This window comes from Heterodontus francisci, chromosome 39 (genome assembly GCF_036365525.1).
Source record: "Heterodontus francisci isolate sHetFra1 chromosome 39, sHetFra1.hap1, whole genome shotgun sequence".
Taxonomy (NCBI): domain Eukaryota; kingdom Metazoa; phylum Chordata; class Chondrichthyes; order Heterodontiformes; family Heterodontidae; genus Heterodontus; species Heterodontus francisci.
Window position 1 is genome coordinate 35,372,791 of NC_090409.1, and position 24,421 is coordinate 35,397,211.

Below are 24,421 nucleotides of genomic sequence, written 5' to 3' on the forward strand. Positions count from 1 at the left end.
TGGTTGTGTCCCTGTCTCTGGTTGTGTCTCTGTCTCTGGTTGTGTCCTTGTCTCACATTGTGTCCCTGGTTGTGTCTCTGTCTCTGGTTGTGTCCCTCTCTCTGCTTGTATCGCTGTCTCTGGTTGTGTCTCTGTCTCTGGTTGTGTCCTTGTCTCACCTTGTGTTCCTGTCTCTGGTTGTGTCTCTGTCTCTGGTTGTGTCCTTGTCTCACATTGTGTCCCTGTCTCTGTTTGTGTTTTTGTCTCTGGTTGTGTCCCTCTCTCTGCTTGTGTCCCTGTCTCTGGTTGTGTCCCTCTCTCTGCTTGTGTCTCTGTCTCTGGTTGTGTTCCTCTCTCTGCTTGTGTCCCTCTCTCTGCTTGTGTCTCTGTCTCTGGATGTGTCCTTGTCTCACATTGTGTCCCTGTCTCTGGTTGTGTCTCTGTCTCTGGTTGTGTCCCTGTCTCTGGTTGTGTCTCTGTCTCTGGTTGTGTCCCTCTCTCTGCTTGTGTCTCTGTCTCTGGTTGTGTCCCTCTCTCTGGTTGTGTCCTTGTCTCACATTGTGTCCCTGTCTCTGTTTGTGTCCCTCTCTCTGCTTGTGTCTCTGTCTCTGTCTCTGGTTGTGTCCCTCTCTTTGCTTGTGTCTCTGTCTCTGGTTGTGTCCTTGTCTCACATTGTGGCCCTGTCTCTGCTTGTGTCTCTGTCTCTGGTTGTGTCTCTGTCTCTGGTTGTGTCCTTGTCTCAGGTTGTGTCCTTGTCTCACATTGTGTCCCTGTCTCTGGTTGTGTCTCTGTCTCTGGTTGTGTCCTTGTCTCTGGTTGTGTCCCAGTCTCAGTTTGTGTCTCTGTCTCTGGTTGTGTCCCTCTCTCTGCTTGTGTCCTTGTCTCACATTGTGTCCCTGTCTCTGTTTGTGTCCCTCTCTCTGCTTGTGTCTCTGTCTCTGGTTGTGTCCTTGTCTCACATTGTGTCTCTGTCTCTGTTTGTGTCCCTCTCTCTGCTTGTGTCTCTGTCTCTGGTTGTGTCTCTGTCTCTGTTTGTGTCGCTGTCTCTGGTTGTGTCCCTCTCTCTGCTTGTGTCTCTGTCTCTGGTTGTGTCTCTGTCTCTGGTTGTGTCCCTCTCTCTGCTTGTGTCTCTGTCTCTGGTTGTGTCCCTGTCTCTGGTTGTGTCCCTCTCTCTGCTTGTGTCTCTGTCTCTGGTTGTGTCCCGGTCTCTGGTTGTGTCTCTGTCTCTGGTTGTGTCCCTTTCTCTGCTTGTATCTCTGTCTCTGGTTGTGTCTCTGTCTCTGGTTGTGTCCCTTTCTCTGCTTGTATCTCTGCCTCTGGTTGTGTCCTTGTCTCACATTGTGTTCCTGGTTGTGTCTCTATCTCTGGTTGTGTCCCTCTCTCTGCTTGTATCGCTGTCTCTGGTTGTGTCTCTGTCTCTGGTTGTGTCCTTGTCTCACCTTGTGTTCCTGTCTCTGGTTGTGTCTCTGTCTCTGGTTGTGTCCTTGTCTCACATTGTGTCCCTGTCTCTGTTTGTGTCTCTGTCTCTGGTTGTGTCCTTGTCTCACATTGTGTCCCTGTCTCTGTTTGTGTTTTTGTCTCTGGTTGTGTCCCTCTCTCTGCTTGTGTCCCTCTCTCTGCTTGCATCTCTGTCTCTGGTTGTGTCCCTGTCTCTGTTTATGTCCCTCTCTCTGCTTGTGTCTCTGTCTCTGGTTGTGTCTCTGTCTCTGGTTGTGTCCCTGTCTCTGTTTATGTCCCTCTCTCTGCCTGTGTCTCTGTCTCTGGTTGTGTCCCTGTCTCTGGTTGTGTCTCTGTCTCTGGTTGTGTCCCTCTCTCTGCTTGTGTCTGTCTCTGGTTGTGTCCCTCTCTCTGGTTGTGTCCTTGTCTCACATTGTGTCCCTGTCTCTGTTTGTGTCCCTCTCTCTGGTTGTGTCTCTGTCTCTGGTTGTGTCTCTGTCTCTGGTTGTGTCCCTCTCTTTGCTTGTGTCTCTGTCTCTGGTTGTGTCCCTCTCTCTGCTTGTATCTCTGTCTCTGGTTGTGTCTCTGTCTCTGGTTGTGTCCTTGTCTCACATTGTGTCCCTGTCTCTGTTTGTGTCTCTGTCTCTGGTTGTGTCCCTCTCTCTGCTTGTGTCTCTGTCTCTGGTTGTGTCCCTGTCTCTGGTTGTGTCTCTGTCTCTGGTTGTGTCCCTCTCTCTGCTTGTGTCTGTCTCTGGTTGTGTCCCTGTCTCTGTTTGTGTCCCTCTCTCTGCTTGTGTCTCTGTCTCTGGTTGTGTCTCTGTCTCTGGTTGTGTCCCTCTCTCTGGTGGTGTCTCTGTCTCTGGTTGTGTCTCTGTCTCTGGTTGTGTCCCTCTCTCTGCTTGTGTCTCTGTCTCTGGTTGTGTTCCTCTCTCTGCTTGTGTCTCTGTCTCTGGTTGTGTCCTTGTCTCACATTGTGTCCCTGTCTCTGGTTGTGTCTCTGTCTCTGGTTGTGTCCCTGTCTCTGGTTGTGTCTCTGTCTCTGGTTGTGTCCTTGTCTCACATTGTGTCCCTGGTTGTGTCTCTGTCTCTGGTTGTGTCCCTCTCTCTGCTTGTATCGCTGTCTCTGGTTGTGTCTCTGTCTCTGGTTGTGTCCTTGTCTCACCTTGTGTTCCTGTCTCTGGTTGTGTCTCTGTCTCTGGTTGTGTCCTTGTCTCACATTGTGTCCCTGTCTCTGTTTGTGTTTTTGTCTCTGGTTGTGTCCCTCTCTCTGCTTGTGTCCCTGTCTCTGGTTGTGTCCCTCTCTCTGCTTGTGTCTCTGTCTCTGGTTGTGTTCCTCTCTCTGCTTGTGTCCCTCTCTCTGCTTGTGTCTCTGTCTCTGGATGTGTCCTTGTCTCACATTGTGTCCCTGTCTCTGGTTGTGTCTCTGTCTCTGGTTGTGTCCCTGTCTCTGGTTGTGTCTCTGTCTCTGGTTGTGTCCCTCTCTCTGCTTGTGTCTCTGTCTCTGGTTGTGTCCCTGTCTCTGGTTGTGTCCTTGTCTCACATTGTGTCCCTGTCTCTGTTTGTGTCCCTCTCTCTGCTTGTGTCTCTGTCTCTGTCTCTGGTTGTGTCCCTCTCTTTGCTTGTGTCTCTGTCTCTGGTTGTGTCCTTGTCTCACATTGTGGCCCTGTCTCTGCTTGTGTCTCTGTCTCTGGTTGTGTCTCTGTCTCTGGTTGTGTCCTTGTCTCAGGTTGTGTCCTTGTCTCACATTGTGTCCCTGTCTCTGGTTGTGTCTCTGTCTCTGGTTGTGTCCTTGTCTCTGGTTGTGTCCCAGTCTCTGTTTGTGTCTCTGTCTCTGGTTGTGTCCCTCTCTCTGCTTGTGTCCTTGTCTCACATTGTGTCCCTGTCTCTGTTTGTGTCCCTCTCTCTGCTTGTGTCTCTGTCTCTGGTTGTGTCCTTGTCTCACATTGTGTCTCTGTCTCTGTTTGTGTCCCTCTCTCTGCTTGTGTCTCTGTCTCTGGTTGTGTCTCTGTCTCTGTTTGTGTCGCTGTCTCTGGTTGTGTCCCTCTCTCTGCTTGTGTCTCTGTCTCTGGTTGTGTCTCTGTCTCTGGTTGTGTCCCTCTCTCTGCTTGTGTCTCTGTCTCTGGTTGTGTCCCTGTCTCTGGTTGTGTCTCTGTCTCTGGTTGTGTCCCTCTCTCTGCTTGTGTCTCTGTCTCTGGTTGTATCTCTGTCTCTGGTTGTGTCCCTCTTTCCGCTTGTGTCTCTGTCTCTGGTTGTGTCCCTGTCTCTGGTTGTGTCTCTGTCTCTGGTTGTGTCCCTTTCTCTGCTTGTATCTCTGTTTCTGGTTGTGTCCTTGTCTCACATTGTGTCCCTGTCTCTGTTTGTGTCCCTCTCTCTGCTTGTGTCTCTGTCTCTGGTTGTGTCCTTGTCTCACATTGTGTCTCTGTCTCTGTTTGTGTCCCTCTCTCTGCTTGTGTCTCTGTCTCTGGTTGTGTCTCTGTCTCTGTTTGTGTCTCTGTCTCTGGTTGTGTCCCTCTCTCTGCTTGTGTCTCTGTCTCTGGTTGTGTCTCTGTCTCTGGTTGTGTCCCTCTCTCTGCTTGTGTCTCTGTCTCTGGTTGTGTCCCTGTCTCTGGTTGTGTCCCTCTCTCTGCTTGTGTCTCTGTCTCTGGTTGTGTCCCTGTCTCTGGTTGTGTCTCTGTCTCTGGTTGTGTCTCTGTCTCTGGTTGTGTCCCTTTCTCTGCTTGTATCTCTGCCTCTGGTTGTGTCCTTGTCTCACATTGTGTTCCTGGTTGTGTCTCTATCTCTGGTTGTGTCCTTGTCTCACCTTGTGTTCCTGTCTCTGGTTGTGTCTCTGTCTCTGGTTGTGTCCTTGTCTCACATTGTGTCCCTGTCTCTGTTTGTGTCTCTGTCTCTGGTTGTTTCCTTGTCTCACATTGTGTCCCTGTCTCTGTTTGTGTTTTTGTCTCTGGTTGTGTCCCTCTCTCTGCTTGTGTCCCTCTCTCTGCTTGCATCTCTGTCTCTGGTTGTGTCCCTGTCTCTGTTTATGTCCCTCTCTCTGCTTGTGTCTCTGTCTCTGGTTGTGTTTCTGTCTCTGGTTGTGTCCCTGTCTCTGTTTATGTCCCTCTCTCTGCCTGTGTCTCTGTCTCTGGTTGTGTCCCTGTCTCTGGTTGTGTCTCTGTCTCTGGTTGTGTCCCTCTCTCTGCTTGTGTCTGTCTCTGGTTGTGTCCCTCTCTCTGGTTGTGTCCTTGTCTCACATTGTGTCCCTGTCTCTGTTTGTGTCCCTCTCTCTGGTTGTGTCTCTGTCTCTGGTTGTGTCTCTGTCTCTGGTTGTGTCCCTCTCTTTGCTTGTGTCTCTGTCTCTGGTTGTGTCCCTCTCTCTGCTTGTATCTCTGTCTCTGGTTGTGTCTCTGTCTCTGGTTGTGTCCTTGTCTCACATTGTGTCCCTGTCTCTGTTTGTGTCTCTGTCTCTGGTTGTGTCCCTCTCTCTGCTTGTGTCTCTGTCTCTGGTTGTGTCCCTGTCTCTGGTTGTGTCTCTGTCTCTGGTTGTGTCCCTCTCTCTGCTTGTGTCTGTCTCTGGTTGTGTCCCTGTCTCTGTTTGTGTCCCTCTCTCTGCTTGTGTCTCTGTCTCTGGTTGTGTCTCTGTCTCTGGTTGTGTCCCTCTCTCTGGTGGTGTCTCTGTCTCTGGTTGTGTCTCTGTCTCTGGTTGTGTCCCTCTCTCTGCTTGTGTCTCTGTCTCTGGTTGTATTCCTCTCTCTGCTTGTGTCTCTGTCTCTGGTTGTGTCCTTGTCTCACATTGTGTCCCTGTCTCTGGTTGTGTCTCTGTCTCTGGTTGTGTCCCTGTCTCTGGTTGTGTCTCTGTCTCTGGTTGTGTCCTTGTCTCACATTGTGTCCCTGGTTGTGTCTCTGTCTCTGGTTGTGTCCCTCTCTCTGCTTGTATCGCTGTCTCTGGTTGTGTCTCTGTCTCTGGTTGTGTCCTTGTCTCACCTTGTGTTCCTGTCTCTGGTTGTGTCTCTGTCTCTGGTTGTGTCCTTGTCTCACATTGTGTCCCTGTCTCTGTTTGTGTTTTTGTCTCTGGTTGTGTCCCTCTCTCTGCTTGTGTCCCTGTCTCTGGTTGTGTCCCTCTCTCTGCTTGTGTCTCTGTCTCTGGTTGTGTTCCTCTCTCTGCTTGTGTCCCTCTCTCTGCTTGTGTCTCTGTCTCTGGATGTGTCCTTGTCTCACATTGTGTCCCTGTCTCTGGTTGTGTCTCTGTCTCTGGTTGTGTCCCTGTCTCTGGTTGTGTCTCTGTCTCTGGTTGTGTCCCTCTCTCTGCTTGTGTCTCTGTCTCTGGTTGTGTCCCTCTCTCTGGTTGTGTCCTTGTCTCACATTGTGTCCCTGTCTCTGTTTGTGTCCCTCTCTCTGCTTGTGTCTCTGTCTCTGTCTCTGGTTGTGTCCCTCTCTTTGCTTATGTCTCTGTCTCTGGTTGTGTCCTTGTCTCACATTGTGGCCCTGTCTCTGCTTGTGTCTCTGTCTCTGGTTGTGTCTCTGTCTCTGGTTGTGTCCTTGTCTCAGGTTGTGTCCTTGTCTCACATTGTGTCCCTGTCTCTGGTTGTGTCTCTGTCTCTGGTTGTGTCCTTGTCTCTGGTTGTGTCCCAGTCTCTGTTTGTGTCTCTGTCTCTGGTTGTGTCCCTCTCTCTGCTTGTGTCCTTGTCTCACATTGTGTCCCTGTCTCTGTTTGTGTCCCTCTCTCTGCTTGTGTCTCTGTCTCTGGTTGTGTCCTTGTCTCACATTGTGTCTCTGTCTCTGTTTGTGTCCCTCTCTCTGCTTGTGTCTCTGTCTCTGGTTGTGTCTCTGTCTCTGTTTGTGTCGCTGTCTCTGGTTGTGTCCCTCTCTCTGCTTGTGTCTCTGTCTCTGGTTGTGTCTCTGTCTCTGGTGTTGTCCCTCTCTCTGCTTGTGTCTCTGTCTCTGGTTGTGTCCCTGTCTCTGGTTGTGTCTCTGTCTCTGGTTGTGTCCCTCTCTCTGCTTGTGTCTCTGTCTCTGGTTGTATCTCTGTCTCTGGTTGTGTCCCTCTTTCCGCTTGTGTCTCTGTCTCTGGTTGTGTCCCTGTCTCTGGTTGTGTCTCTGTCTCTGGTTGTGTCCCTTTCTCTGCTTGTATCTCTGTCTCTGGTTGTGTCCTTGTCTCACATTGTGTTCCTGGTTGTGTCTCTGTCTCTGGTTGTGTCCCTCTCTCTGCTTGTATCGCTGTCTCTGGTTGTGTCTCTGTCTCTGGTTGTGTCCTTGTCTCACCTTGTGTTCCTGTCTCTGGTTGTGTCTCTGTCTCTGGTTGTGTCCTTGTCTCACATTGTGTCCCTGTCTCTGTTTGTGTCTCTGTCTCTGGTTGTGTCCTTGTCTCACATTGTGTCCCTGTCTCTGTTTGTGTTTTTGTCTCTGGTTGTGTCCCTCTCTCTGCTTGTGTCTCTCTCTCTGCTTGTGTCCCTCTCTCTGCTTGCATCTCTGTCTCTCGTTGTGTCCCTGTCTCTGTTTATGTCCCTCTCTCTGCTTGTGTCTCTGTCTCTGGTTGTGTCTCTGTCTCTGGTTGTGTCCCTGTCTCTGTTTATGTCCCTCTCTCTGCCTGTGTCTCTGTCTCTGGTTGTGTCCCTGTCTCTGGTTGTGTCTCTGTCTCTGGTTGTGTCCCTCTCTCTGCTTGTGTCTGTCTCTGGTTGTGTCCCTCTCTCTGGTTGTGTCCTTGTCTCACATTGTGTCCCTGTCTCTGTTTGTGTCCCTCTCTCTGGTTGTGTCTCTGTCTCTGGTTGTGTCTCTGTCTCTGGATGTGTCCCTCTCTTTGCTTGTGTCTCTGTCTCTGGTTGTGTCCCTCTCTCTGCTTGTATCTCTGTCTCTGGTTGTGTCTCTGTCTCTGGTTGTGTCCTTGTCTCACATTGTGTCCCTGTCTCTGTTTGTGTCTCTGTCTCTGGTTGTGTCCCTGTCTCTGGTTGTGTCTCTGTCTCTGGTTGTGTCCCTCTCTCTGCTTGTGTCTGTCTCTCTGCTTGTGTCTGTCTCTGGTTGTGTCCCTGTCTCTGTTTGTGTCCCTCTCTCTGCTTGTGTCTCTGTCTCTGGTTGTGTCTCTGTCTCTGGTTGTGTCCCTCTCTCTGGTGGTGTCTCTGTCTCTGGTTGTGTCCCTCTCTCTGCTTGTGTCTCTGTCTCTGGTTGTGTCTCTGTCTCTGGTTGTGTCCCTCTCTCTGCTTGTGTCTCTGTCTCTGGTTGTGTTCCTCTCTCTGCTTGTGTCTCTGTCTCTGGTTGTGTCCTTGTCTCACATTGTGTCCCTGTCTCTGGTTGTGTCTCTGTCTCTGGTTGTGTCCCTGTCTCTGGTTGTGTCTCTGTCTCTGGTTGTGTCCTTGTCTTACATTGTGTCCCTGGTTGTGTCTCTGTCTCTGGTTGTGTCCCTCTCTCTGCTTGTATCGCTGTCTCTGGTTGTGTCCTTGTCTCACCTTGTGTTCCTGTCTCTGGTTGTGTCTCTGTCTCTGGTTGTGTCCTTGTCTCACATTGTGTCCCTGTCTCTGCTTGTGTCTCTGTCTCTGGTTGTGTTCCTCTCTCTGGTTGTGTCCCTGTCTCTGGTTGTGTCCCTCTCTCTGCTTGTGTCTCTGTCTCTGGTTGTGTCCCTCTCTCTGCTTGTGTCCCTCTCTCTGCTTGTGTCTCTGTCTCTGGTTGTGTCCTTGTCTCACATTGTGTCCCTGTCTCTGTTTGTGTCCATCTCTCTGCTTATGTCTCTGTCTCTGGTTGTGTCCCTCTCTCTGCTTTGGTCCCTCTCTCTGCTTGTGTCTCTGTCTCTGGTTGTGTCCTTGTCTCACATTGTGTCCCTGTCTCTGGTTGTGTCTCTGTCTCTGGTTGTGTCCCTGACTCTGGTTGTGTCTCTGTCTCTGGTTGTGTCCCTCTCTCTGCTTGTGTCTCTGTCTCTGGTTGTGTCCCTCTCTCTGGTTGTGTCCTTGTCTCACATTGTGTCCCTGTCTCTGTTTGTGTCCCTCTCTCTGCTTGTGTCTCTGTCTCTGTCTCTGGTTGTGTCCCTCTCTTTGCTTGTGTCTCTGTCTCTGGTTGTGTCTCTGTCTCTGGTTGTGTCCCTCTCTCTGCTTGTATCGCTGTCTCTGGTTGTGTCTCTGTCTCTGGTTGTGTCCTTGTCTCACCTTGTGTTCCTGTCTCTGGTTGTGTCTCTGTCTCTGGTTGTGTCCTTGTCTCACATTGTGTCCCTGTCTCTGTTTGTGTTTTTGTCTCTGGTTGTGTCCCTCTCTCTGCTTGTGTCCCTGTCTCTGGTTGTGTCCCTCTCTCTGCTTGTGTCTCTGTCTCTGGTTGTGTTCCTCTCTCTGCTTGTGTCCCTCTCTCTGCTTGTGTCTCTGTCTCTGGATGTGTCCTTGTCTCACATTGTGTCCCTGTCTCTGGTTGTGTCTCTGTCTCTGGTTGTGTCCCTGTCTCTGGTTGTGTCTCTGTCTCTAGTTGTGTCCCTCTCTCTGCTTGTGTCTCTGTCTCTGGTTGTGTCCCTCTCTCTGGTTGTGTCCTTGTCTCACATTGTGTCCCTGTCTCTGTTTGTGTCCCTCTCTCTGCTTGTGTCTCTGTCTCTGTCTCTGGTTGTGTCCCTCTCTTTGCTTATGTCTCTGTCTCTGGTTGTGTCCTTGTCTCACATTGTGGCCCTGTCTCTGCTTGTGTCTCTGTCTCTGGTTGTGTCTCTGTCTCTGGTTGTGTCCTTGTCTCAGGTTGTGTCCTTGTCTCACATTGTGTCCCTGTCTCTGGTTGTGTCTCTGTCTCTGGTTGTGTCCTTGTCTCTGGTTGTGTCCCAGTCTCTGTTTGTGTCTCTGTCTCTGGTTGTGTCCCTCTCTCTGCTTGTGTCCTTGTCTCACATTGTGTCCCTGTCTCTGTTTGTGTCCCTCTCTCTGCTTGTGTCTCTGTCTCTGGTTGTGTCCTTGTCTCACATTGTGTCTCTGTCTCTGTTTGTGTCCCTCTCTCTGCTTGTGTCTCTGTCTCTGGTTGTGTCTCTGTCTCTGTTTGTGTCGCTGTCTCTGGTTGTGTCCCTCTCTCTGCTTGTGTCTCTGTCTCTGGTTGTGTCTCTGTCTCTGGTTGTGTCCCTCTCTCTGCTTGTGTCTCTGTCTCTGGTTGTGTCCCTGTCTCTGGTTGTGTCTCTGTCTCTGGTTGTGTCCCTCTCTCTGCTTGTGTCTCTGTCTCTGGTTGTATCTCTGTCTCTGGTTGTGTCCCTCTTTCCGCTTGTGTCTCTGTCTCTGGTTGTGTCCCTGTCTCTGGTTGTGTCTCTGTCTCTGGTTGTGTCCCTTTCTCTGCTTGTATCTCTGTCTCTGGTTGTGTCCTTGTCTCACATTGTGTTCCTGGTTGTGTCTCTGTCTCTGGTTGTGTCCCTCTCTCTGCTTGTATCGCTGTCTCTGGTTGTGTCTCTGTCTCTGGTTGTGTCCTTGTCTCACCTTGTGTTCCTGTCTCTGGTTGTGTCTCTGTCTCTGGTTGTGTCCTTGTCTCACATTGTGTCCCTGTCTCTGTTTGTGTCTCTGTCTCTGGTTGTGTCCTTGTCTCACATTGTGTCCCTGTCTCTGTTTGTGTTTTTGTCTCTGGTTGTGTCCCTCTCTCTGCTTGTGTCCCTCTCTCTGCTTGTGTCCCTCTCTCTGCTTGCATCTCTGTCTCTGGTTGTGTCCCTGTCTCTGTTTATGTCCCTCTCTCTGCTTGTGTCTCTGTCTCTGGTTGTGTCTCTGTCTCTGGTTGTGTCCCTGTCTCTGTTTATGTCCCTCTCTCTGCCTGTGTCTCTGTCTCTGGTTGTGTCCCTGTCTCTGGTTGTGTCTCTGTCTCTGGTTGTGTCCCTCTCTCTGCTTGTGTCTGTCTCTGGTTGTGTCCCTCTCTCTGGTTGTGTCCTTGTCTCACATTGTGTCCCTGTCTCTGTTTGTGTCTCTGTCTCTGGTTGTGTCCCTCTCTTTGCTTGTGTCTCTGTCTCTGGTTGTGTCCCTCTCTCTGCTTGTATCTCTGTCTCTGGTTGTGTCTCTGTCTCTGCTTGTGTCCTTGTCTCACATTGTGTCCCTGTCTCTGTTTGTGTCTCTGTCTCTGGTTGTGTCCCTGTCTCTGGTTGTGTCTCTGTCTCTGGTTGTGTCCCTCTCTCTGCTTGTGTCTGTCTCTCTGCTTGTGTCTGTCTCTGGTTGTGTCCCTGTCTCTGTTTGTGTCCCTCTCTCTGCTTGTGTCTCTGTCTCTGGTTGTGTCTCTGTCTCTGGTTGTGTCCCTCTCTCTGGTGGTGTCTCTGTCTCTGGTTGTGTCCCTCTCTCTTCTTGTGTCTCTGTCTCTGGTTGTGTCTCTGTCTCTGGTTGTGTCCCTCTCTCTGCTTGTGTCTCTGTCTCTGGTTGTGTTCCTCTCTCTGCTTGTGTCTCTGTCTCTGGTTGTGTCCTTGTCTCACATTGTGTCCCTGTCACTGGTTGTGTCTCTGTCTCTGGTTGTGTCCCTGTCTCTGGTTGTGTCTCTGTCTCTGGTTGTGTCCTTGTCTCACATTGTGTCCCTGGTTGTGTCTCTGTCTCTGGTTGTGTCCCTCTCTCTGCTTGTATCGCTGTCTCTGGTTGTGTCCTTGTCTCACCTTGTGTTCCTGTCTCTGGTTGTGTCTCTGTCTCTGGTTGTGTCCTTGTCTCACATTGTGTCCCTGTCTCTGCTTGTGTCTCTGTCTCTGGTTGTGTTCCTCTCTCTGGTTGTGTCCCTGTCTCTGGTTGTGTCCCTCTCTCTGCTTGTGTCTCTGTCTCTGGTTGTGTCCCTCTCTCTGCTTGTGTCCCTCTCTCTGCTTGTGTCTCTGTCTCTGGTTGTGTCCTTGTCTCACATTGTGTCCCTGTCTCTGTTTGTGTCCCTCTCTCTGCTTATGTCTCTGTCTCTGGTTGTGTCCCTCTCTCTGCTTTGGTCCCTCTCTCTGCTTGTGTCTCTGTCTCTGGTTGTGTCCTTGTCTCACATTGTGTCCCTGTCTCTGGTTGTGTCTCTGTCTCTGGTTGTGTCCCTGTCTCTGGTTGTGTCTCTGTCTCTGGTTGTGTCCCTCTCTCTGCTTGTGTCTCTGTCTCTGGTTGTGTCCCTCTCTCTGGTTGTGTCCTTGTCTCACATTGTGTCCCTGTCTCTGTTTGTGTCCCTCTCTCTGCTTGTGTCTCTGTCTCTGTCTCTGGTTGTGTCCCTCTCTTTGCTTGTGTCTCTGTCTCTGGTTGTGTCTCTGTCTCTGGTTGTGTCCCTCTCTCTGCTTGTATCTCTGTCTCTGGTTGTGTCTCTGTCTCTGGTTGTGTCCTTGTCTCAGATTGTGTCCCTGTCTCTGTTTATGTCCCTCTCTCTGCTTGTGTCTCTGTCTCTGGTTGTGTCTCTGTCTCTGTTTGTGTCCCTGTCTCCGGTTGTGTCTCTGTCTCTGGTTGTGTCCTTGTCTCAGATTGTGAACCTGTCTCTGTTTGTGTCTCTGTCTCTGGTTGTGTCTCTGTCTCTGTTTGTGTCCTTGTCTCAGATTGTGTCCCTCTCTCTGCTTGTGTCTCTGTCTCTGGTTGTGTCCCTCTCTCTGCTTGTATCTCTGTCTCTGGTTGTGTCCCTCTCTCTGGTTGTGTCCTTGTCTCACATTGTGTCCCTGTCTCTGTTTATGTCCCTGTCTCTGGTTGTGTCTCTGTCTCTGGTTGTGTCCTTGTCTCACATTGTGGCCCTGTCTCTGTTTGTGTTTTTGTCTCTGGTTGTGTCCCTGTCTCTTGTTGTTTCCTTGTCTCACATTGTGTCCCTGTCTCTGGTTGTGTCTCTGTCTCTGGTTGTGTCCCTCTCTCTGCTTGTATCTCTGTCTCTGGTTGTGTCTCTGTCTCTGGTTGTGTCCTTGTCTCACATTGTGTCCCTGTCTCTGTTTGTGTTTTTGTCTCTGGTTGTGTCCCTGTCTCTGGTTGTGTCTCTGTCTCTGGTTGTGTCCTTGTCTCACATTGTGTCCCTGTCTCTGTTTGTGTTTTTGTCTCTGGTTGTGTCCCTGTCTCTGGTTGTGTCTCTGTCTCTGGTTGTGTCCTTGTCTCACATTGTGTCCCTGTCTCTGTTTGTGTCCCTCTCTCTGCTTGTGTCTCTGTCTCTGGTTGTGTCTCTGTCTCTGGTTGTGTCCTTGTCTCACATTGTGTCCCTGTCTCTGGTTGTGTCCATGTCTCTGTTTGTGTCCCTCTCTCTGCTTGTGTCCCTGTCTCTGGTTGTGTCCCTGTCTCTGTTTGTGTCTCTGTCTCTGCTTGTGTCCCTCTCTCTGCTTGTGTCTCTGTCTCTGGTTGTGTCTCTGTCTCTGGTTGTGTCCCTGTCTCTGGTTGTGTCTCTGTCTCTGGTTGTGTCCCTCTCTCTGGTTGTGTCCTTGTCTCACATTGTGTCCCTGTCTCTGTTTGTGTCCCTCTCTCTGCTTGTGTCTCTGTCTCTGGTTGTGTCCTTGTCTCACATTGTGTCTCTGTCTCTGTTTGTGTCCCTCTCTCTGCTTGTGTCTCTGTCTCTGGTTGTGTCTCTGTCTCTGTTTGTGTCGCTGTCTCTGGTTGTGTCCCTCTCTCTGCTTGTGTCTCTGTCTCTGGTTGTGTCTCTGTCTCTGGTTGTGTCCCTCTCTCTGCTTGTGTCTCTGTCTCTGGTTGTGTCCCTGTCTCTGGTTGTGTCTCTGTCTCTGGTTGTGTCCCTCTCTCTGCTTGTGTCTCTGTCTCTGGTTGTGTCCCTCTTTCTGCTTGTGTCTCTGTCTCTGGTTGTGTCCCTGTCTCTGGTTGTGTCTCTGTCTCTGGTTGTGTCCCTTTCTCTGCTTGTATCTCTGTCTCTGGTTGTGTCCTTGTCTCACATTGTGTTCCTGGTTGTGTCTCTGTCTCTGGTTGTGTCCCTCTCTCTGCTTGTATCGCTGTCTCTGGTTGTGTCTCTGTCTCTGGTTGTGTCCTTGTCTCACCTTGTGTTCCTGTCTCTGTTTGTGTTTTTGTCTCTGGTTGTGTCCCTCTCTTTGCTTGTGTCTCTGTCTCTGGTTGTGTCTCTGTCTCTGGTTGTGTCCTTGTCTCACATTGTGTCCCTGTCTCTGTTTGTGTCTCTGTCTCTGGTTGTGTCCTTGTCTCACATTGTGTCCCTGTCTCTGTTTGTGTTTTTGTCTCTGGTTGTGTCCCTCTCTTTGCTTGTGTCTCTGTCTCTGGTTGTGTCTCTGTCTCTGGTTGTGTCCCTCTCTCTGCTTGTATCTCTGTCTCTGGTTGTGTCTCTGTCTCTGGTTGTGTCCTTGTCTCAGATTGTGTCCCTGTCTCTGTTTATGTCCCTCTCTCTGCTTGTGTCTCTGTCTCTGGTTGTGTCCCTGTCTCTGGTTGTGTCTCTGTCTCTGGTTGTGTCCTTGTCTCAGATTGTGTCCCTGTCTCTGTTTGTGTCTCTGTCTCTGGTTGTGTCTCTGTCTCTGTTTGTGTCCTTGTCTCAGATTGTGTCCCTCTCTCTGCTTGTGTCTCTGTCTCTGGTTGTGTCCCTCTCTCTGCTTGTATCTCTGTCTCTGGTTGTGTCCCTCTCTCTGGTTTTGTCCTTGTCTCACATTGTGTCCCTGTCTCTGTTTGTGTCCCTGTCTCTGGTTGTGTCTCTGTCTCTGGTTGTGTCTCTGTCTCTGTTTGTGTCCTTGTCTCAGATTGTGTCCCTCTCTCTGCTTGTGTCTCTGTCTCTGGTTGTGTCTCTGTCTCTGGTTGTGTCCCTCTCTCTGCCTGTGTCTCTGTCTCTGGTTGTGTCTCTGTCTCTGCTTGTGTCTCTGTCTCTGGTTGTGTCCCTCTCTCTGCTTGTGTCTCTGTCTCTGGTTGTGTCTCTGTCTCTGGTTGTGTCCCTCTCTCTGCCTGTGTCTCTGTCTCTGGTTGTGTCCCTGTCTCTAGTTGTGTCTCTGTCTCTGCTTGTGTCCTTGTCTCACATTGTGTCTCTGTCTCTGTTTGTGTCCCTCTCTCTGCTTGTGTCTCTGTCTCTGGTTGTGTCTCTGTCTCTGGTTGTGTCCCTCTCTTTGCTTGTGTCTCTGTCTCTGGTTGTGTCGCTCTCTCTGCTTGTATCTCTGTCTCTGGTTGTGTCTCTGTCTCTGGTTGTGTCCTTGTCTCACATTGTGTCCCTGTCTCTGTTTGTGTCTCTGTCTCTGGTTGTGTCTCTGTCTCTGGTTGTGTCCCTCTCTCTGCTTGTGTCTCTGTCTCAGGTTGTGTCCTTGTCTCACATTGTGTCTCTGTCTCTGGTTGTGTCCCTCTCTCTGCTTGTATCTCTGTCTCTGGATGTGTCTCTGTCTCTGGTTGTGTCTCTGTCTCTGGTTGTGTCTCTGTCTCTGTTTGTGTCCCTCTCTCTGCTTGTGTCCTTGTCTCACATTGTGTCTCTGTCTCTGTTTGTGTCCCTCTCTCTGCTTGTGTCTCTGTCTCTGGTTGTGTCTCTGTCTCTGGTTGTGTCCCTCTCTTTGCTTGTGTCTCTGTCTCTGGTTGTGTCGCTCTCTCTGCTTGTATCTCTGTCTCTGGTTGTGTCTCTGTCTCTGGTTGTGTCCTTGTCTCACATTGTGTCCCTGTCTCTGTTTGTGTCTCTGTCTCTGGTTGTGTCTCTGTCTCTGGTTGTGTCCCTCTCTCTGCTTGTGTCTCTGTCTCTGGTTGTGTCCCTGTCTCTGGTTGTGTCTCTGTCTCTGGTTGTGTCCCTCTCTCTGCTTGTGTCTCTGTCTCTGGTTGTGTCCTTGTCTCAGGTTGTGTCCTTGTCTCACATTGTGTCTCTGTCTCTGGTTGTGTCCCTCTCTCTGCTTGTATCTCTGTCTCTGGATGTGTCTCTGTCTCTGGTTGTGTCTCTGTCTCTGTTTGTGTCCCTCTCTCTGCTTGTGTCTCTGTCTCTGGTTGTGTCTCTGTCTCTGGTTGTGTCCCTCTCTCTGCTTGTGTCTCTGTCTCTGGTTGTGTCTCTGTCTCTGGTTGTGTCCCTCTCTCTGCTTGTGTCTCTGTCTCTGGTTGTGTCTCTGTCTCTGGTTGTGTCCCTCTCTCTGCTTGTGTATCTGTCTCTGGTTGTGTTCCTCTCTCTGCTTGTGTCTCTGTCTCTGGTTGTGTCCTTGTCTCACATTGTGTCCCTGTCTCTGGTTGTGTCTCTGTCTCTGGTTGTGTCTCTGTCTCTGGTTGTGTCCTTGTCTCACATTGTGTCCCTGTCTCTGTTTGTATCCCTGTCTCTGTTTGTGTCTCTGTCTCTGGTTGTGTCCTTGTCTCACATTGTGTCTCTTTCTCTGTTTGTATCTCTGTCTCTGGTTGTGTCTCTGTCTCTGTTTGTATTCATGCATACATATTGGAGATGCACACATAGAGATACACGTAAACATATATTGGCGCACACACGCACACTGATACAGACACGCAGACATACATGCCACGCATACAGAAAGACATGACACATATTCAAACACACATTTCACACATGCTGTTCATACAGGCACACACAAACATACAGACATATGCACTCATATAGAGACATGTAGTGGCACACAATCTCACATGTACAGATACACACACACAAATACGGACATACGCTTGTACACATACACACATCTAAAGACATATGTTACATGTACAGGCACACAATGATCAGACGTGCACACATGCATGCACACATACAGATATGCACACGCACACAGACGAGCATGTATGCTCATGCAGTTGCGGACATATACAGGCACAAACACGTACTCGCACAGACACACGGATGTATAGATACTTGCGCGCACACACACACACAGATATACAGATGCATGCACATACAAATGCACGAACATGTACAGTCATACACATGCATTAACACATACTGATGTACATGTACACACACATACAGGCACACTGGCACACACATGGATAGATACACACAGTGCTGTACAATATTTGTACATGCAGAAAGGTTCCTCAATAACTGCTCAGACGATTGTCAGTAATAGATTGATGGACCTCACTCTCTCTTTCCCTGTAGACACAGGTGCTGTGGCTGCACTCGCTCTCAGGTGTGTCAAAGATAAAGAGCAAAAATTAGACACAATGAACATTGAGAACGCTCTGAAAAAGGTCCTCACTCAGATACTTGAGCATGTGGAGGATGACGGGATAATTGGCAATCTCTACAGCACAGGACTGGCCATCCAGGTAATTCACTCCGGCACAGAGACAGAGTCACACACCCAGACACACACACACACACACACACCCAGACACACACACACACACACACCCAGACACACACACACACACCCAGCCACACTCACACACACACCCAGACACAGACACCCAGACACGCTCACACACACACACCCAGACACAGACACCCAGACAAACTCACACACACACCCAGACACGCTCACACACACCCAGACACACACACACACACCCAGACATACTCACACACACACCCAGACACAGACACCCACACACACACACACACACCCAGCCACACTCACACACACACCCAGACACAGACACCCAGACACGCTCACACACACACACCCAGACACAGACACCCAGACACACTCACACACACACCCAGACACGCTCACACACACACCCAGACACACACACACACACACCCAGACACGCTCACACACACACCCAGACACAGACACCCAGACACACACACACACACACACCCAGACACAGACACCCAGACACACACACACACACACACACCCAGACACAGACACCCAGACACACACACACACCCAGACACGCTCACACACACACCCAGACACGCTCACACACACACCCAGACACAGACACACACACACACACACACACACACACACACACACACACACACACACACACCCAGACACGCTCACACACACACCCAGACACACACACCCAGACACAGACACCCAGACACACACACACACACACCCAGACACGCTCACACACACACCCAGACACACACACCCAGACACGCTCACACACACCCAGACACACACACCCAGACACACACACACACACACACGCACACCCAGACACGCTCACACACCCAGACACACACACACACACACCCAGACACACACACACACCCAGACACACACACACCCAGACATGCTCACACACCCAGACACACACACACACCCAGACACACACACACCCAGACATGCTCACACACCCAGACACACACACACACACACCCAGACACACACACACACCCAGACACCCTGAAACACACACCCGACACACACACACACCCAGCCACACACACACACACACACAACCAGACACACGCTCACACACCGAGACACGCTCACACACCCAGACACACACACATTCCCAGACACAGACACCCAGACACACTCACACACCCAGATACACACATCCAGACATGCTCACACTCCCTGACACACACACCCAGACACACACTCACACCCAGACACACACATACTCACACCCAGACACACACACACATCCAGACATGCTCACACACCAGACACACACACCCAGACACACACATCCAGCCATGCTCACACACCCAGACACACACTCACACCGAGACACACATACACTCACACCCAGACACACACACACATCCAGACATGCTCACACACCCAGACACACACACACCCAGACACACACATCCAGACATGCTCACACACCCAGACACACACACACACACACACACACCCAGACACACACACCCAGACATGCTCACACACCCAGACACACACACACACCCAGACACACACACACACACACCCAGACACACACACCCAGACACGCTCACACACCCAGACACACACACCCAGACACATACACACACCCAGACACACACACCCAGACACACACACACACACCCAGACACACACACCCAGACACACACACCCAGACATGCTCACACATCCCGACACACACACCCAGACATGCTCACACACCCAGACACACACACACACACACACCCAGACACACACACCCAGACATGCTCACACACCCAGACACACACACACACCCAGACACACACACACACACACCCAGACACGCTCACACACCCAGACACACACACCCAGACACATACACACACCCACACACACCCAGACACACACACACACACCCAGACACACACACCCAGACACACACACCCAGACATGCTCACACACCCCGACACACACACCCAGACATGCTCACACACCCAGACACACACACACACCGAGACACACATACACTCACACCCAGACACACACACGCACCGAGACACACATACACTCACACCCAGACACACACACACATCCAGACATGCTCACACACCCAGACACACACACACACACCCAGACACACACACCCAGCCATGCTCACACACCCAGACACACACTCACACCGAGACACACATACACTCACACCCAGACACACACATACTCACACCCAGACACACACACACATCCAGACATGCTCACACACCCAGACACACACACACACACCCAGACACACACATCCAGACATGCTCACACACCCAGACACACACACACCCAGACACACACATCCAGCCATGCTCACACACCCAGACACACACTCACGCCGAGACACACATACACTCACACCCAGACACACACACACATCCAGACATGCTCACACACCCAGACACACACACACACACCCAGACACACACATCCAGACATGCTCACACACCCAGACACACACACACCCAGACACACACATCCAGACATGCTCACACACCCAGACACACACACACACACACACCCAGACACACACACCCAGACATGCTCACACACCCAGACACACACACACACCCAGACACACACACACACACACCCAGACACACACACCCAGACACGCTCACACACCCAGACACACACACCCAGACACATACACACACCCAGACACACACACCCAGACACACACACACACACCCAGACACACACATCCAGACACACACACCCAGACATGCTCACACATCCCGACACACACACCCAGACATGCTCACACACCCAGACACACACACCCAGACACACACACCCAGACACATACACACACCCAGACACACACACCCAGACACACACACACAGACACACACACACACACCCAGACACACACATCCAGACACACACACCCAGACATGCTCACACATCCCGACACACACACCCAGACATGCTCACACACCCAGACACACACACCCAGACACACACACACACACCCAGACACACACACCCAGACACACACACCCAGACATGCTCACACACCCAGACACACACACCCAGACACACACACACACACCCAGACACACACACCCAGACACACACACCCAGACATGCTCACACACCCCGACACACACACCCAGACATGCTCACACACCCAGACACACACACACACCGAGACACACATACACTCACACCCAGACACACACACACATCCAGACATGCTCACACACCCAGACACACACACACACACCCAGACACACACACCCAGACATGCTCACACACCCAGACACACACACACACCCAGACACACACACCCAGACACACACACACCCAGACACCCAGACACACACACCCAGACACACACACCCAGACACACACACACACACCCGACACACCCAGACACGCTCACACACCCAGACACACACACACACCCAGACACGCTCACACACCCAGACACACACACACACCCAGACATGCTCCCAGACACACACACACACACACACCCAGACACGCTCACACACCCAGACACGCTCACACACCCAGACGCACACACACACCCAGACACACATACACACCCAGACACGCTCACACACCCAGACATGCTCACACACCCAGACACACACTTACACACACCCAGACACGCTCACACACCCAGACACACACACACACCCAGACACACATACACACCCAGACACGCTCACACACCCAGACACACATTTACACACATCCAGACATGCTCACACACCCAGACACACATACACACCCAGACACACACTTACACACATCCAGACATGCTCACACACCCAGACACACACACACACCCAGACACACACACCCAGACATGCTCACACACCCAGACACACACACACACCCAGACACACACACACACACACACACACCCAGACACACACACCCAGACACACACATCCAGACATGCTCACACACCCAGACACACACACCCAGACATGCTCACACACCCAGACACATACACACACCCAGACACACACACCCAGACATGCTCACACACCCCGACACACACACCCAGACACTCACTCCCAGACACTCACACACACCCGACACACTCACACACCCAGACACACACACACACCCAGACACACACACACACACCCAGACACGCTCACACACCCAGACACACACACACACCCAGACACGCTCAGACACCCAGACACACCCAGACACCCAGACACACACACACACCCAGACATGCTCCCACACCCAGACATGCTCCCACACCCAGACATACACACACACACACCCAGACACGCTCACACACCCAGACACACACACACACCCAGACACACACACACACCCAGACACGCCCACACACCCAGACACACTCACAACCTGACACAGACCCAGACACACACTCACACCCAGACACAGACACAAACACACACCCAGACACACTGACACACCCTAATACACTCACACACCCTGACACAGACTCACACCCTAACACACCCAGATGCCCTGACACAGCCAGACGAACACACACACCCAGACGAACACACACACCCAGACACAGACACACACCCAGATACACTCACATGCCCAGACACACTCACCCAGACAGAAACACACACCCAGACACACTCACACACCCTGACACGCTCACACACCCAGGCACACTCACACACACCCAGACACACACACCCAGACACACACACACACACCCAGACACACACACACACCCAGACACGCTCACACACCCAGACACACACACACACCCAGACACGCTCCCACACCCAGACACGCTCACACACCCAGACACGCTCACACACCCAGACACACACACACACCCAGACACACATACACACCCAGACACGCTCACACACCCAGACACACACTTACACACACCCAGACATGCTCACACACCCAGACACACACACACACACACACACACAGACACACACTCACACCCAGACACGCTCACACACCCAGATGAACACACACACCCAGACACAGACACACACCCAGATACACTCACAACCTGACACAGACCCAGACACACAGTCGCACCCAGACAGAAACACACACCCAGGCACACTCACACACCCTGACACAGGCACACATCCAGACATACCCAGATGCCCTGACACACCCAGACAGACACACACACACACCCAGACACACTCTCACACCCAGACACACTCACAGCCAGACACACTCACAGCCAGACACCCAGACACACATGCCCTGACACAGACACACACCCAGACACACACTCACATCCAGACACAGGCACAGACACATACCCAGACACAATCACACATCCTGATACACTCACACACCCTGACACACCCAGATGCCCTGACACACCCAGACACACACACACCCTGACACAGACACACACCCAAATGCCATCACACACACACACACACACATATACACACACACACACACACATACACACACACACCCAGACATGCTCACACAGACACACTCACACACCCAGATACACACACACACCCAGATACACTCACATGTCCAGACACACTCACAACCTGACACAGACCCAGACACACACTCACACCCAGCCACAGACATAAACACACACCCAGACACACTGACACACCCTGATACACTCACACACCCTGACACAGACACACACCCAGACACACACTCACTCCCAGACATAGGCACAGACACGCACCCAGACACACTCACACACCCTGACACACCCAGAGGCCCTGACACACACACACACACACACACACCCTGACACAATCACATATAGACACAGACCCAGACACATACCCAGATGCCCTAACACACACACAGACACACACACACCCTGACACACACACACACACACACACACACCCCCACACCGAGTCACACTCACACACCCAGACACACTCACAGCCAGACACACTCACACCCAGACACACACACACCCAGACACAATCACACCCAGACACATTCACACCCAGACACATTCACACCCAGACACACACACCCAGACACAATCACACCCAGACACAGACATAGACTCACACCCAGACACAGACATAGACTCACACCCAGACACAGACTCACACCCAGACACACAATCACATCCAGACACAACCACACCCAGACACAATCACACCCAGACACAGACATAGACTCACACCCAGACACAGACACACACCCAGACACACAATCACACCCAGACACAATCACACCCAGACACAGACACACACTCAGACACAGACACACACCCAGACACACTCGCATACCCAGCCACACACACATAGACAGAGACCCAGACACACACTCACACCCAGACACACACCTAGATGCCCTGACACACAGACACACACACACACACCCAGACACACACACTCACACACTCTCTTTCCCACACATGCTCTCTGACACACACACTCACGCACACTGAGAGGTTATACCTATCAGCGAAGATTGTACCGACTGCGTCTCTTTTCTCTAGAAAACAGAAGGCTGAGAGGATTGTGAACGGGTTCGTTAGGGCAGACATAGAGAGGTTCTTTCTATCTGTGAGGGGAGACCAGAACTAGGGGGCCATCGATGTAAGATGGTCCCTCATAAATTCAGTCAAGAGAAACAGTGCAAAGTTCTGGTTTCCTTATCACACTTGGAGTTACTCTGCACATATCTACTTTCTGTATCACATACGAATTAGGAGCAGGAGTAGGCCACTCGGCCCCTCGAGCCTGCTCCACCATTCAACAAGATCATGGCTGATCTGATTCTGGCCTTAACTCCACATTCCTGCCTGCCCCCCTTTAACCCTTTATTTCCTTGTAGATCATAAATCTGTCTAACTCAGCCTTGAATACATTCCACTGCTTTTTTGGGGAAGAGAATTCCACAGATTAACAACCCTCTGAGAGAGGAAATTCCTCCTCATCTCCGTCTTAAAAGGGAGACCCCTTATTCTGAAACTGTACCCACCCCCCCCCCTCGTTCTAGATTCCCCCACGAGGGGAAACATCCTCTCAGCATCTACCCTGTCAAAGCCCCCTCAGAATCTTCTACCTTTCAATAAGATCACCTCTTCTAAACTCCAATGAGTGTAGACCCAACCTGCTCAACCTCTCCTCATCAAACAACCCCTTCATCCCAGGGATCCACCCAGTGAACCTTCTCTGAACTGCCCCCAATGCAAGTATATCCCTCCTTAAATAAGGAGACAAAAACTGTATGTTGCGTTAGTGTTGACTATACACAAGTACCAAAAACATAGAAGAGATTGTTTAATACATCATGTCGGTTCTTTATTGATGTCGATACTGCACGTGGACAACTCAGAGTAATCTGACCGAGGTCTGGCCTGGATAAAACTGCTCTCCACTGAGTCACACGCCGAGTAGAAGTCACATGGTACATTACATCGTTTCCCTTACGCTGTTGTACATCGGAAACATAACCATACCCTCTTGCATCTGACATCTTATCCATATTGCTGTCCCAGGCATTCTCCGTCAACTCAGATCTCATCCCACCGGGATCATGGGACCTGAAAAAGTCCCGGATGAAACTCCTCGAGGAGGTTGAGAGAGGATCCTTCTCCAATCCCCAGTCAGCATCACAAATCGCCCCTTCGCTGGACGGGAAGACCTACCTGGATGTCAACAAGCTGAACTGTTCCGCCGATCTTGGTAAGTCTTCGGAAGGGGATAGGTTCACTGAGGAGCAGAGCCCCCGTTCCCAGGGCGACGTTGACCAGCTCAGGGCGTCCCCGGTCGTTCAAAGCCAATCAGCTCCTTCCTGAGGGGTGGTCACTGTTGCATCGTGGGAAAGTGGGCGGAGAATCTGTGCACAGCAGGATCCCACAAGCAGAAACGTGATAATCGATGGATTGCTTTTGAAGTTTTGCTCGAAGGATACATACTGTCCTCAGGACATTGCTCCTGATCCAGCACTGCTCCCAGGAGACTGCTGCTCCCCCCACAGTGATCCCAGGAGACTGCTGCT

General features: G+C 51.3%; 1 protein-coding gene across 1 annotated transcript in view; it reads left to right on the plus strand.

Moving 5' to 3' along the window:
• Window positions 1–24,421, plus strand: part of LOC137352723 (cobalamin binding intrinsic factor-like) — a 45,418-nt gene that overhangs the window by 13,273 nt on the left and 7,724 nt on the right. Inside the window, exons 5-6 of the mRNA XM_068018467.1 lie at window positions 16,261–16,430; window positions 23,919–24,105. Of these exons, the coding sequence (XP_067874568.1) occupies window positions 16,261–16,430; window positions 23,919–24,105 (357 nt within the window). The remainder of the gene's footprint in view (window positions 1–16,260; window positions 16,431–23,918; window positions 24,106–24,421) is intronic.